Source organism: Typopeltis vanoorti, chromosome 14, assembly GCF_054136105.1.
Source record: "Typopeltis vanoorti isolate ZY-2024b chromosome 14, IOZ_Tvanoo_1.0, whole genome shotgun sequence".
Classification (NCBI taxonomy): domain Eukaryota; kingdom Metazoa; phylum Arthropoda; class Arachnida; order Uropygi; family Thelyphonidae; genus Typopeltis; species Typopeltis vanoorti.
Window position 1 is genome coordinate 75937737 of NC_143562.1, and position 16951 is coordinate 75954687.

General features: G+C 36.0%; 1 protein-coding gene across 2 annotated transcripts in view; it reads right to left on the reverse strand.

Annotated features, from left to right (window-relative positions):
• LOC150099683 (tyrosine-protein kinase CSK-like) overlaps positions 1–16951 on the reverse strand; it is a 262985-nt gene that overhangs the window by 99687 nt on the left and 146347 nt on the right. For both annotated transcript variants that reach the window (XM_090404533.1, XM_090404534.1), the window contains exon 8: positions 10448–10609. In XM_090404533.1, coding sequence (XP_090260659.1) covers positions 10448–10609 — 162 coding nt within the window. The remainder of the gene's footprint in view (positions 1–10447; positions 10610–16951) is intronic.

A 16951-nucleotide genomic window follows, 5' to 3' on the forward strand; every position in this document is an offset into this window, starting at 1 on the left:
AGGAATATAGAAGTAAATAAAGAAGTTTATATTTGTTTCATCGACCTTGAAAAAGCATTTGAAATGGTGAAATAGGAAAATCTGATGGAAATATTACGCAAAATAGGTTTAGATTGGAGAGACCGAAGGTCAATAGCTGAATTATATATGAACCAGACGGCCATAATAAAGACAAAAGCAGGAAAAACTAAAAAATGATTGGCAGAAGTGTAAGACAGGGATGCTGCCTGTCACCAACGCTCTTCAATATATTTGCAGAAGAAATGATAAAAGAAGCATTTTATGAAGAGGAAAGAGGAATCACTATTGGAGGAAGAACAATACAAAATATTAGATTTGCAGATGATCAAGCAATATTAGCTAATACCGAAGATGAACTACAGTACCTAATGCAAAAATTTGAAAATATATGCAAGAAATATGGTATGAAAACGCAAAGAAAACAAAAGTGATGAGAGTCTCTAAGAAACCAGGAAGTATCAAGGTGATGATGAATGGAGAAAGTGGAGAGCAAGTGAGACATTACAAATACCTTGGTAGTATAATACAAGAAAATGGAAAATGTAACATGGAAATAAAAGAAAGAATTAACAAAGGAAAATATGTTTTATAGCAAGAAAAATTTGTTTATTAATAAAATGAATAAAAATTTAAAGAAAAGGCTTATAAGTGTTATATTTGGAGTATGACCTTATATGGGTCAGAAACATGGACAATTAGGAAGAAAGAAGCTAAAATGTTGGAGGCATTTGAAATGTGGTTATGGAAAAGAATGGAGAAAATAAAATGGACTGAAAAAATCACCAACGAAGAAGTATTACAAAGAGCTGAAGAAGAAAGGAATTTACTAAAGACCATAAGAAGAAGAAAGCATAACTGGATAGGACATGTATTAAGAGGAGACAGCCTACTGAAAAGAAAGATAGAAGGGAAAATTGAAGGAAAACGACCAAGAGGAAGAAGACGACTAATGATGCTTGATGATATAATGGGAACAAGAAGATATCAGGAAATGAAGGAGGAAGCAAGAGACAGAGGAAATTGGGGGAAGAGAATCTGCTAAGTTATACCATTGGACCTGTCAAAAGACAGAACACTAATGATGACGATAGTGTCCAGTGGGATAAAGCAGTTCTCCTCCATAGATGCAGATTCAAATATGAACGCTTATTCAAAGAAAGTTGTGAAACTATCTTACACCGACCAAATTTAAATAGAAATGACTGTTTTTCTCTCTCAAAGATCTGGGAGATTTTTATCTTATGTAAAAAAACCATTTATCTTAATAGATTAAATTTGTTATTTTCTATTATTTCCTAGCACGTGGTAACAATTGTATTTTAATAGGTGATCCACCAAACATTTTGCTTGTATTCCATTCCTATTACTGTAACAGACACTGAAGATGTACTATTAATTTTAGTATGAAATATTTGTCCTTTTACTAATTAAAGATATCACTGTGGTTTTTACGTATTTCTTTATTATTTAATTTACTATGTCACAGGTTCCTCTTAAAATCAGAGAAACAATTGTAAAAAGATTCATAATGACTCTTTATTATTTTTTATGACTAATTTTTACACTGGTACACTATAAAAGTTCTTTCTCCTACTTTTCTTCCTTTTATATATATCAGAAAGTGTCTTCACTGCAAATTCAATGTTATTATTATTGCACTGGTACCTCCATGGAATCCTAAGACTCATTGTGAAAGACCCAAACTATCAATGCAATACCTATCGTTCTTTAAAATCATTAACAGACAAAGCACTCACAACTGACTCAAGCAACTCATTCATTCACCACTCTCCAAGCGAAAAGTCCTCACATGACATCCTCAATGCTAGAGTCCTGTTATCATCATCAATTTGGTTACAAAAATTAATTTTTTTTTCACCAGAGATCAGGCCAGTAGTTTTAACAGCTGACCAAATCAATGTAAACCAACTTTAGCATACCATGTAGATTGTACTGTAACTTGTTTCTTTGTATATATGTGTATACTCCAAATGATGACCTTAATGTGAAGGTCGAAATGTCGAGTGATTATTTTGGTTTATATTAAACTGAAGTTTTACTTTAACATGATAGTTGTTTCCATAATTTTTATAATGTATAATGAAAAGCTGTTCAGAACAACCAATACATTGTCTACAGTGAAGTTGTAAGTTAGCAGTCAGAATTAGAGGATGTACAGGAAGGTGGTTCGATGTAAAATCCATTGCGAGACAAGGCTGTACACTATACTCATAAGCAGTTGAATTAGAGATACCTGCCGTGTTGGCAAAATGGTGCTGTGGTCACCACGGCAAATGGAATAGTGCCACGTGGCGAGGATGTCGCTAGACCTTGTACTGACCATCTGAGTAATAGTCAAGCGAATGGGGAAGACTCGAGATCTCAGAGAATTCGATTGTGGCCAGATAGTTGGAGCCAGACATATGGGGCACTTCATCTCCGAAGTTGTGCAGGCACTAGGCTTTTCACAGGCCACTTTGTCAAGAGTGTACCATGAGTATATTGAATCAGGTAAAACCACAGCCACCAGGGAAAACTGCCGTGGTGTACAACGTGTCGATGACAAGGGATGCTGCCAGCAAGCTCGGATGGTAACAGTAGATAGACGGGCCACAGTGCTGCAAATCACTCGCTAATTCAATGCTGGACAACAACGACGTGTGAGCAGCCACACCATCCAGAACCATCTCCTTGCTATTGTGTACAGAAACCACCGCCTGACTAGGGGTACCTCTGCTCGCCACACGTCACAAGGCACAACAATTAGCATGGGTGCAGGAACAACGCCATTGGACCCTCTATGCATGGAAAAAGGTCGCTTGGACTGATGAGTCGAGGTACATGCTGATGGCGGGGTACGAGTGAGTAGCCAAGCACATGAAGCGATGGATCCCTTGTGCCAGCAGGATACAGTTCAGGCTGGTGGTGGTGGTGGTGGTATCCTTGTATGGGGGACAGTTTACGTGGGATGAAATGTGTCCCCTGGTACATCTACCATCATCCCTCACTGGTAAACGATACAGGAACCTGCTGTCAGATCATGTGCACCCATTTCTGCACCTACAGCACCCTGCAGGAGACCTGTACCTGCAGCAAGACAATGCACCGGCCCACTGCTCCCGAACTGTGGCCGAGTGGGTGAATGAACACCCACGGACATGAAGATGCTTGGCTGCTCGCCAAGGTCCCCTGACCTCAATCCTATTGAACACATTTGGGATGCTGTCGAGAGAGATATATGCGCCCTGGACCCTGCTCCAACCAATCTCCGTGCATTGTAGGAAGCTGTGCAGCAGTCATGGATCAGTTTGGCTTCCCAATGCTTCTAGTGCCTTGTGGAGTCCATGCTGCCGTCATCAAGGCGAAAGGATGCGCTACTAGGCAGATATCTCTAATTCAACTGCTCATGAGTGTATTTCCACTGTTAGTCGCAATTTATATGGCTCACATTAGGAAGGAAAGTGTAGTTAAACCTCATATCAAAATTGAAGGTGTTTATCAAAATTTGAATCTGCATTTTACTTTTGCAGATTCAAACCTGAAGAAGAGATATGAAGTGCTTAACTTATCTTAAGCAATGTAAAGGTTTGGTTGACACCCTGAGGGATCTGCAATAAACTCTTCCAGAATTCATCTAAACAACACTTTAGGGGAGAAAAAATCCACTTGCATGAAGGTTATTTTTATAATTTATATAATATTTAATTATATAACATTGTCTACGCTCTTTGGTTGGAAAGATCTAGGTATGAATCTCATCTAGGATGCAAAGAATCTTTTTCAGGGCTTTTCAAGTGAGGGCAAGATAGATGGGCTCATACAGAGATGGTAGGGTTTTTTCCCATCCCTGCAGGCAACTGGTCAGAAGAACACATGAAATGTGCAAGGCTAAGAAAATTTAATAAGCATATTGCAGATAACAATGATTATCCTATACTTAGAGAAGTAGAAAGAGCCATCTTAATATAAAAATCAGGAAAAATAGCAGGAATTGACAATATTCCAACAGAACTATTAAAGAAGAGGGAGACCCTATTGTTAGTGCACTCTACAAAGCTTGCCAGCAGGTGTGGAACAGTGAGATCTGGCCAAAAGAGTTGCACAGTTATTCTTATTCCCATTCAAAAAAAAGCAGTAAGAAGTGCAATAATTTTAGAACAGTTAGCCTCATCAACCACCCAAACAAAATATTTCTGGACATCTTACTCATATATTGAAGCAAAAATGGAATTCAATTTTTCAGACTTCCAGGCTGGATTTAGAAAGAACAGGAGTACAATTAACCATATATTTATGCCCCATATCATTAGAGAAAAATATATAGAACATACAGTAATGTGGAGTAATTTTATTGACCTACAAACAGTCTATGATTCTATCTGGCATGATGCCCTTTGGAAAATTCTGCAACATTATAGAATAAACAAAACAGTACGACTGATTGAATCCCTGTATTCATCTTCTGAAATGATGGCTGAAATCAAGGGGAATTACAGCACTCCCTTTCCAATGGAGCAATCTGTGCTTCTAGCAGAAAATCACTACAAAATTAGCTTATACTCTTAAAAATTTGGCTTAACCATAAGTACCTCCAAAATCAAAAACAATGACAAATATCTTTGCTTCTGACCAAGAAGGAAGTACTGTAACAGAAACTGAAAAATCCTACTCGAGGAAACACCCATAGAAGAAGTTGATCAGTTTAAATATCTAGGCAGGAACAAAAATTGCAAAAGCAACAACAGCACTCCAAAACACAGATTATGCCTTATTAACATACTAGTTAATTCAGTACTTCTATATGGAAGTGAAACTTGGACCCTCCTAAAAGATTAAAAGAGATGGTTGGCATTTGAAATGAGGTGCTATAAGTGACTCTCAAAGATACCGCACACTGATCACATCACAAGATTTGAAGAAAACTTATGTGGCTTGGCCATATCAGCAGATCAAATGGTTTACCAATGCAAGTTCTTGAAGGACTTATTCCAGAAACTCGAAAAAGAGGCAGACTTAGAATAAACTAGATAGACAACATAAAAAGGTGGACTAGTACTTCCATATAACAATATATACGCTATGGTTCTTTGTGGACTATGGGATGATGATGAGTCCAGATAAAAGCAAATTAACATTGGATTACTGATGCTATTAATGAATGTAAAATTGTATGTTCATTAATATTGGCATCCTAAAAGGAATGACAAACATCACAGATAATTGTACCTGCTGGGATGAAAGTCTGAAACAGCATAAGATATTCCAGCTTCCATCCCATGATATTCTGTGAATTTATCAGTTTTGACTAATTTTGTATCCCCCCCCCCCTTGCAGGTCAGGGCCATGTACCTTGCTTCTTTGAAACTGTTATATACCCTTTTTTTTCTATAATTTGTCCCTTTTAGCCATTAAGGTTAGTCTATACTTAACTCGTTATTCTCTTAAATCTTTCCCCTTTTTAACAAGCAAAATCTTTGGCCGCTCTTAAGTTTAATCACGTGTAGGATACTTAATGATTAGGGCTTTGTCCTAGAATGAGACGCGGCCATGACCCATATCTTCTGAGGCAGTCCACCTGATAAGCATTGACAAATTTATTTTTTAACTGCACCAGCCAATACTGAGGATAGATGAGACTCTTATCCAGGATGGCTCTCTCAGAGTGATACACAGTAACTAAACTACAGTAAATATCTAACTTCTGTTCACTATATTCTTGCATGCAGTTGTAGTCCGCTTTGTTAAATTATATACGTGGGTTCTTCCCGCTTAGTTTGATAATAATTTTATGAGTGCCTGTTTGAATTCATATACTAAACCAGATCAGGCAGGTACTAAGAAACATATTTATTAATTAAAGAAATGATACATGAAAGTCTTATTTCTAGATAATCTGAATCAAATTTTAGTAAAATCTCTGGTTCATTACTACTAATGAAATACATGAACAAATTTGCTTGGATCACCTCTATATGTAACCTAACATTATCTCATCACAAGTTATCACACATTCTACACTCACGTGGCCACCAGTTATATCACTTAACACAACACAATTAATTCATACAAATTAAATAGAGCCCTTCTAGGCAGACAGTTCACAAACAAAGATGGGTCTATGCCAAGTTGGAGACAGTTCCTAAAGTTCCATATAATAAGTCCACTACACAAATGTTCTTTCCATCTTAGATAGAATTCCAACCCAAATCTTTAAACCAAAGAGAATGAACTGAAACCGAATGAGCTACAAAGACTTAAGTTTTTATTTTGCTTTAGTTCTTACTTTAAACACATGTATTGAAATTTAATAGCAATAAAACATTTATGCATATTTGCCTATGTTTTGAGACCAGAACCACCCTGTATAACAAATTCATTTAATCTTTTTCATATTTTTGCATAATTAGGAGGGAGAATTATACAGTATTTAATTTGCACGTTTTCCTGTGTTTATTTCAAATAAATACCTACGCAAAGAAATGGTTTCATTCTTGCAGAGCTAACTATATTTAATAATGCAGAAGGAAGTTGCCAACATAGCTGCGGTCATCTGCCTCTGACTGATGACTATTCTGTTAGTTATTTGCAGCAGGAATTACAGTTTAATTTGTGCAGTTAAAAAAATTAATATCTTGATTTCATGCAAAATAAAAAAATCTATAGATTAATTTTTTTCCAACACACACTAAACAGCATTTTTTTTTTTGTAATGTGCCTGTCTCAAATTTAAGGATAATCAATCATGTCACCAATTATAGCCATCAAACTGGTATTAGCTGATTCAATAGCATCTCTGATCTCCAGTGAACAGGCCACGAGCTTGAATCCAACTGTAAGCATCAATTTTTCTGAATACCATCAAGGTAGATGACTTTCTTCTTAGGATGGTGGTAGTGCGAAACTACTACTACCACTATCCTAATTAGTGGAGACGTGAAGTGGTTTGACTGCTTTTGGTATCTAAAAGCAGGATTTCTGGATTATTTACTCCTAACCTGTATACATTTATCAGCAAACTGTAGGTTTACAACCTTTCGTGGGCAGGATTATATAAAGCTAAATTATGGTATGATAGTAGCTTTTTTTTTGTTGTTGTTTTCATGTTACTACATAACATGAAATTTTTATACCACTAAGAAGGAATATAATTCTATTTCTTCTGTTCTTTTCTTTTTAATCCTCAGTAATTAGTTGTTTACTCTTCTTACTGCAACTTTCTACATCCCTCTCCAACACACTAACTTTTTTCTTCAATTGACTGTAATATTTTATATTTGGCCCTTACTACAGTAAAATATGTATGCAAATACACTGTAATAAATACTTCCGCTCTCAGCACCTCTTCAATCTTAGATTAGCTGTACCCAGAATGCTAATGTATCTTATATAGTTTAAGGAAATTAACATTGTTTTTGATAATAAATAAAATTATTTACTTATTATCCCATATTTTGCCGAAGTGAAATTGACATCACTAGGGATTAATACACTTGTATTAGACACGTGCCTAACAAAGATGAAAAAACTGGAAGGATACAGGAAGACCTAAAGTCTTACAATTACACCACCTGTTGGCTTTGGTTGGGTGTTTTTGTGTTGTTGGGCTGACTGTCTGCAGATGAGGATTCCTTATATTGGGGGGGGGGGGGGTCTGATACAACCATATGCGTTTAGGTTGGGATAGTTGGTAAAGGCTGCAGCTGATTCGAAGAAAAGCCTCTCGAACTTCAATTTGCTTCAGTAGAGTAAGGTGGCTTTTTTTCCCAACAGGTCCTGTTGCAGGTATCCAGGGCATGGTCTGAAAAAGGGGCTGAGATATCGGGAGGAAATTCTTTGAAAAGAATGCCCTAAATTCCTCCCCACTTAAACCCACTATTTAGCTATGCTATGCAGACAATGTGTTTGCAATTTGACCACATGGCTGGACACCTTACACATTTTTCTTTCCCATTTCAAAAGCCAACATCCAAGGATCCAATTCATGGCAGAAATAGAAAGTAAAAACAGTCTACCCTTCTTACAAGACAACCAAATGGATCCCTGACCTTCACAGTCTACAGAATTCCCCCCCCCCTCCCTCACCACACACACAGGTAGATACATCCATCAACAGTGACATCACACCCCCTTCCAACAATTTGGAACTATAAAAACATTACTCCACCAGACAAAATTAATTTTCTCAGATAACAATGCACACAACATAGAACTAACCCACATAAAAAACACTTTTTTGGCTAATGGCTACACCTCCCAACAAATAGAAAGCATTTTAACACCACATATCCACACCATCTCCCCCCCCCCCCCGACATAGATTACAGAAAATCTATCACCATCCCTATATCCATGGCATCTCAGAAAAGGTGGCCAAGATATTAAAAAAGCACAATCTTGTAACCACCTACAAACCACACAAAAAGCTAGCAGCCCTTATCTGGTCCCCCAAAGACCAGCTATCTCTGGATTTACCAAGTACCCTGCAGTTGCAAAATTTCTTATTATGGAAAAACAGGTAGGACAGCCAACATCCACATATCAGAGCAAGAGGATTACATCCAATTCCACTACTATGGCCGCTCACGATTAGCTGACCATGCCCTGGATACCCGGCACAGGATCTGTTGGAAAAAAATCCACCTTACTCCCCCTCAAATCAGATGCAGCTTTTACCAACTATCCCAACTTAAACAAATATGGTTGTATCAGACTCCCCCTCATATGGGAAAGCCTGATCCACAGTCAGTCCAACAACCAAAAACACCCAACTGAAGTCAATAGGTGGCGTAATTATAGGACTTGAGGGCTTGGGTTTTTTTTTTTTTTTTTTCATTTGTGTTACTGAAGTGTGCCTGCATACACGTGTCTAATACAGGTGTATTAATCCCTGATGATGCTGATTTGACTTCAGCAAAATATAGGATAATAAATAAATAATTTTATTTATTAACAAATATGTTGTTAATTTCCTTAAACTATATATGATGTGGGAGAATCAATGTATAAGCCTTTAGGATCAGAATAATAAACACTAGGATCGGAATGCTACTGCCAAACACACTTGTTGAAATAACAGTTCATATAAAATTTTTTGAATTCTGACCTGTATATTATTTTCATTTTAAGTACATGTTTAAATACAGAAGTAAAGAGGCTAGCTGAGTCCCCCCCCCCTCCTCTTTTATCTGAATAAAATTCAAGCAGTTATGAGATGTATTGAATTCAGAATAAATTAGCAATCCACTTAAAACATGGACTGGATGAGTAGTTGGTTCTGTAATAAAGCACAAAGCAACTTTTTACTGTATGAAAGGAGAGAACGAATTATAAGCATTATCTAACCAACTGATTTATCACACTTGTATGTTATGTTTCCTGATGAAACCACCCTTGACAAGTCTGAAATTTTGGAGGTCAACAGGAAAATCCAGAACAGGTAACTTTGAACGGAAATTCAATTTAGTTTGTATTTTACTTTAATAAAAAGTGTTTTGAAAAGAATGCAAAATTATATTTGGTTGGGAAGGGAGGATATTTCACATATGCATCTTGTTCTTGTGGCAATTTGCAGCTGGATAAATCTATAGTAAATGAATAAATATTAAAATTACTTTATCTGAGCCAGAATTGGATCTTGCAAATCACACTCTTCAAACCCGGTACAAACTATGCACAAATATATTAGGATTGTATGAAAAAAAAGCAGATTCCTACCTGAAATTTTTGAGAGGGAGAGAGAGAGAGAGCTATGAAGCCATATTTAATAAAACCAACACAGGCCAGCCAAGGTGGCTGAGTGGTTAATGTATCCTCACTCCATCCAAAAAGATATGGACTCAAATCCTGTCATGGGGATGGATGTTTGTGTTTGTCATTGTATCAGAGATGATTTTCATCACTTTGTGAGATCACTACCCTACTGATGGAAGCTCAAAGGGCTTGGAAAAAAGTTTCATATATAGTCTTCTGGGTGGAGTTTCTAGACTATGTACAAAAATATGTAAAAAATATACATAAGATAAATAACAAAATTTTAAAAAAAATAAGAAAATAGTCCATTAGTACTGTGAATAGACTGAAAGTCTACTCACGGTACTAATGGACTATAGGTTTGCAATTTTTCATGGGTGAAGGTGAAAAAAATGCTAAAACATTCATAGTTTTGTGAAGGTATAGTATTTAACATTGTTAGTACAATGAACTCTAATAATGATTTAAGACCTTATAGCATGAGCTCAGGTCATTCTATGTTATCTAATGTCTTCATGGAAGGTCACCTGAAACTGTCAAAAAAACTGATTTTATATTACACATGAGTGTTAATGAAAGTTTCTTATGTAACTGGCTAAATTTCAAGGTTTTGTTATTATATTAATCAATTATAAAGATATTTAACAGTAATATATCATGATAAAGTTTTGCTTACGTGGCAAAGTTGATTTGATCTCTTTTTGTAACATGTAGCCTGCCTCTGGAACGCAAGTAATCGACCAGTGATCCCTTGGCCATGTATTCTGTAACAATGTATATAGATGGACCATCAAATACTACTCCTAAAAGTTGAACTAGGTTCATGTGCTTCAAAGACCTGTAACATTTATAATTATTCATAATTTGAGAAACCAAATTCATTTATCTTATTTATTTATCCAATTTCTAAAAGGTAAAACTTAACTTTACTATTCTATTTAGCCACTGATAAAAATATATACAAGAACATAAAATTGTTTGATATGGAGACTTTCAACCAATAAGTATAATTAGAAATAAACTAGGTTTTATCTGGCATAAATAACTACAAAGATAATGAAACATACTAGTTTTGGCACTAAACCTTGTGGCTTCTGGATAAAAATAAAGGTAAATAAAAACTATAACATTACTAAAACTATGTAAGAACTGTTTTTCAAAACCATTTCATCATGTCAACAAACCATAAACCTTCAGTCTTGTGGAGCTATGTAGGTGACACATTCATCACCTGGAAAGATAGTGCTGCTGATTTACACAATTTCATCTAACTAGTTCTACCAAAAAATGAAATTTACTTTGGAACTAGAAACTGAGGAAAAATTACCCTTCCTAGATGTTTTAATACTATCAAAGAAGTGCAAGTTGTTGTCTGCACTCATCTTCTTTGCACGAGGTTACAAAAACTAGGATTACATGCTCAAAAAAAAGGTGGTCTCTATCATGAAGAGATGAAGAAAGACGATGAAAAACTACAAACTCTATTCCAACAACTTATTTGCAATAAATATTCACAGAAACTCGAAGGCAAATTGCTATTTTCTAATCCTGCTCCACAGCAAATCCTGAAATTCACTACAGGACTTCAGTTTGCATTCTTTACATTGGTAGACTTTCTATCAAGATCCTAGTGTCACCTCAAACTCGTGACATCAGAGTGGCATTCAAGCCTATTTGACTATATGATGTTTACTTCGTTCTCCTAAAGATCACAACTGCTTCTACAAACATCCTGGTTTTTCATAATGTTCTATACTCTCATGATCTTTCTTACATAGGCCATACATCAAGAAATTTTGAAAAAAGACAGAACAGATTAACAATAAGAGATATGACAATTCAGGTGTAGCTTTTAATTTTTACCAGACGCCACAACACTGAGTGGAATAAGAGCTTCATGCTTACATTGAAGACCACTTTACTGGTTGCAACATAAAAATCTACTATGATCATCTTTTCACAAGGCAAACTTAATAGGAATCAAAGATTAATCCTGTGAGATATATTTGAAAATCACTCAGATCTTTCCATATGTCGGACTTCAACTTTTCAACCAACTATTTGCACGAAAAGCTGAAAATTGGCTCATGCCACCTACCACATTTCACATGGTTTCTGTCAGTTTATATTGTAACAGTTCCTACAGTTTGTTTTCTGCAAGTCTTTTGTTGCTGTGCTTGACAAGTCGGGGCACTTCAGCATGAACCTCGTCAATGACAGTGAAGCATTTCTCTTGGAATGTTCTTTCAATTTAGGGAACAGATCTAAGTTTGAAGGACTCATATCAAGACTGTATGGGAGGAAAGCATTACCATCCATACTTTTCACAAGATCAGCTATTTCACATCATACTCTCAAACTGCCATGCAATAATATCCAACTCATTCTTGTGCGATTTTGAAGTTATTTTGCAGAACAAGAACAGTGTTTTTACTCAGAGCATAGCTTACAAATGACACATAGGTTGAAATTATTACATCATTTCAATGGCTACACATGAGTAGACGACAGATTATAATATCCAAGTTTTGCAAATAATTATGATAAACCAGGATTGAAATCATAACAAATCAATAGCAAAACAAAGATGTACATTAGAAACCAAAAGTAGCATCCTAAGTTTCAACTTTATTATCTAAAATAAAGGGCTACAAGGCTTCAGTTAGGTGATGCAAAATTATATAAGCAAAGTGGATATCAGATCCAACATTATTTTAAAGCCAAATGCAGAAACTATGAAAGATTCATAAAGTAAGTTGACCAGAGAGCTTACCTGAACACACTCTCCAGCATTCACTAGTTGCCTTAGTGTGGACTACTTAGAAGACATAGGTACCACCCAAGCGTCTATATATTCACCTTTTATTAGTCCATTTTCTGATTAGGTTTCACTGATCTGGCAGCTGTTTTGATTAAGTTGGTTCTCTACCTGATCTCTGAAGAGAACCAACCAGTTCTCTGAATTATGCACTGCAAAACTTTTATGCATTCATATTTGAGCATTTCTGGTTGCATATCATCTACTCCAACTGGCTTTTCACATTTCAAGTTTCTGACAGCTTTTTGTACCTGAAGTATTGATATGTACTCCTGTTTGCATTTCTCTTGAAAATTTTCTACCACAGTTCTGTCACTGCCTGTTTCATTTAACAGTCTTTCAAAGTAGTACAAGGTCACCAAAGAAGTTTGTAAGGTTTTTCATAATAAAAATTAAACTGCGGAAATTTTCATAAAATGTTTAATTCATTAAAATTTTAAAAAAAATTAATTCATAAAAATTAAAAGCACATTTGCAATCTGCAACTCTTTCTCAACAAGATATAAGTTTTTAAATTCCGCTTTTATAAAACAATTTGTCTTTAGATGTAATAAACCTAGCAACCTCCACTTCAAACTCTGTTTTATTGCAGAACTGTCATTTCACATGTGATTGTCTAGCACCAAAAAAAAGTGATAATCGCTTGGAGAAATGTCAGGAGAATATGGAGGATGAGGAATTATTTCCCATTCTAAAGCACAAATGTTCTCATGGGCAAGTTTTGCATTGTTCTGTAAGAATAGCACTTTCTTCTGATTGACTAGTCCTGGCTGTTTCTGAAGTAGTGCATCCTGCACACTCGAGTTGCATCGAGTAGATGTCGGCTGTAATTGTTTGGCCTGCAGCAAAAAACTCATAGTGGACAATACTTGCTCCAGTCCACCACACACACACACAAAGCATAGCCTTCTGAGGATAAAACAGTGCCTTTGAAGTGTGCAGTACTGGATCATTTGGTGACAACCAATGATAAATTCACTTCCTGTTAGAATACAAGATCCATTTTGTGATACAAAATGGATCTTGTATTCTAATATGAGCAAGTAATTCAAAAACGGCTTGGTTCTATGATGTGAAAAAAGTGAAGAACAAATTGATAGCCTTTGAAGTTTATTGTCATCTGATAATGTATGTGGGACCCATTTGTTTAGCTGCCATGATTTTCCCAGATAATGCAAGTGTATTATCTGGGAAAAAGAGTTGTTTCATTACTCACGTTAAACATTTGCAAAATTTCTTGACAAGTAAATCTTGATTATTTTCAACAGCGGCACGTAGTTCTTCATTATCAAACATGGAGGGCCTTCCTGAACGTGGTGCATCTTCAAGTGATTCATCACCAGAAACAAATATTGTAAACCATTTATGCGCAGTATGTTCTGTTACCGCATATTTTTCCAAATGGCACACATATCTCATGTGCACCATTTGGAAGCCTTCGAACTGAATTTAAATTTGTAAAGTAAGCAAGACCGAATTACAGAAGATTCAACTGGCATTTTAAAAAAGAAAAAGAGTACACACCAAATTAGAGTGCACCGATTGACTGACACATACCTGTGCCTTATGATGCACATAAAAAATTGCACTCTGCAAACCACTACAAAATAAAACAAGCCATGCAAGCAAACTCTACCGAAAACTGCACGAACTGTTTTGGTTACCTGATAATTACTCCAGACATCTAGAATATCCTTATCTTCAGTTTTCATATCACCTTTATTACCTTTGATTCCTTTTACAGTACTCTTTCATCCATTTCTATGGTTTTTCAATAGCCTTCAGAACATTCTGTGTTGGAATAGCTCCGAAAGATAAGTTATTTAGTTTTAAAAAAATAGCGTTATTAGTTTAAAAATTGTGCTAGAATTACAGTATATTGCGGAGTTAATTAGTTTAGCTTCAAAAGTTTGTTTTAAATAGTGTTAATTTAGTATTTTGATAAGATGCAGTAGATGCATAGTGCAAAACATGGCGCCACCCCTCGCCTGCGAGTCTATTTCAATTCGCCCCTTTCCCGATGTATTCGTATGTACATGTAAATAAAATTTTATAATAATTTAAATTTATTATAATTAAATTTATTTAAATTTATCATCATCATCATCATCAAATTCCTGTCATGTACCCTCAAGGGGTGTACAGGATATGATAGTACTACATGAAAAAATTACATCATTACTAACTTCCTATCTACAATTTTCCTCCAAATCAGTCTGTTACTTGTCAAGACTCCAACATTATCAGATCTTATATTTCTATCGTCTAAGGCACTTTGTACCGTATCAATCCACCTATATCTTGGTCTTCCTCTGGGTCGTTTTCCTGCCAACCTGGCAGAGAACACTTGTTTTGCTAATCTTTCTTCACCCATTCTGTTTAAATGACCATACCACCTAAGATTAGCTCTGCTAACGCATTCCTGGATGCTGACAATGTCAAGTTCTTTCCTAATATCCTCGTTTTTAATATGATATTGTCATTGATGCCATCTGTTCACGCCTCTAATCTTTCTCAGGACTCTCATATCTGCGGTCTCTAGTCTTTGGTCAAGTGTTTTACTTCTGACCCAGCTCTCAGATCCATAAGTTAAAACTGGTTTGAACACTGTCTTGTATGCAGCTAATTTAGTGTTCCAACTAATTTCTCTCTTATTCCATATGAATTTATTCAGTTGACTTCCTACCATACCAGCTTTGTTGATTCTGTTGTCTATTTCCATATTTAATTTACCATCTTATTTAAATTTAAATAATTAAATATACAAAACCAAAAATAGCTATATTACATATAATATGATCGTCATACGTCTGGTAAGATATATATTGCACACTACATACACTATATATAAGAGTTAAAATTTACCAGTCGCCTGTGGAAGTTTTTAAATTAGCAATTTTTGCCCTTGATACTAAAAAGGTTCCCCACCCCTGGTTTAAAGAATTTAACCAAAGGGAGTTCATCCAGTGTAAGATCTGCAGAATGTATGATTTACCGAGAACAGCTGGAGTTTGGTTTGAGAGCGATTGTGGTGGGAAAGTGTGTTGAGAGTATTGTGAAAGTGAGGATCTAAATTGTGTCTGAGGTTGCACTATTGACATAGTGGATGAAAGTCGTGCAATAGAAAATTGTGATATAACCAGATAGCATTGAGAGTGAGTTTAAAAGTGATACAGTTGAAGGAGAGAATGAGAGTAAAAGTACAGAGCGAGAAAATGGTTTTATTGATATAAAAAATGAAGAGTTAGCTGCAATGAGGGAGATAGCTCGGTTGCAAGCAGCAGCTGGAGCATTACAAAAATGTCTACCAAAGTGGATCAGCTAACAACAAGAAAGCAAGTGCATGATAAGAAAAATGAGAACATGATCGGCAGTGAAAGAAAAATTAAGGAGCGAGTGTTATTATGGTAATTCAGGAGTAAAAGGTGTGATAGATGAGAGTTTGACAAAATCGTGCTTTCTGGGTGCGAAAATTAGTGATGTAAGCAAGACTATTAGAGCACAGAAGCATATGGTGAAAGAAATGATTGTAGTGGCCGGAACGAATGATTTAAAAGGTGAAAAATTTGCCATGAGAGCCCACTTGAAAGAATTACTAAAGGTAGCAAAAGAAAAGAGAGAGTGAGTTAAAATAATGAGTCTGTTGCCACAGTATGACAGAGTAGAGTTGAGAAGGAGGGCCATAACTGCGAATAGTGTGGGGTTTGTGGATGTATGAAGTGAATTTGACAGGCAAAAGGACTTAAACAAGAAGGATGGTTTGCATCTGAATGGATTTGATGTTCAGAGACTGGAAAAACTGTTGCTGAATGAAGTGAAAATGGATGTGCAGAATCAGGGAAACTAGTAGAGCTTTTATGGGGGGGGGGGGGGTAAAGGGATGTTTGAGGGAGATAATGGCTGAATGCATACCTAGAGTCTGGAGAGTAAATCATGGGGAGTTAAATGAATGAATAACACCATTAAGCTTGAGCTGCAAAAAAAAGAAACAATTGTGGAGGGAATTTAAGGAGAAAGGTGACCTGCAGCATACGAACAGTACAAAGAACAGGCCAGAAGGGTAACTAGTGTGGTAAGAAAAGAAAGAGCAGAAATGAGAGTAAAAATACAGAGCGAGAGAATGGTTTGATTGATATAAAAAATGAAAAGTTAGCTGCAATGAGGGAGATAGCTCGGTTGCAAGGAGTGACACATAAGACAAGCGGCAGCTGGAGCATTACAAAAATGTCTACCGAAGTGGATCAGCTAACAACAAGAAGCAAGTGCTTCTAGTGGATCAGCTAACAACAAGAAGCAAGTGCTTCTTGTTGTTAGCTGATCCACTAGAAGCAAGCAAGCAGAAAAATACAGAACCTGAATGTG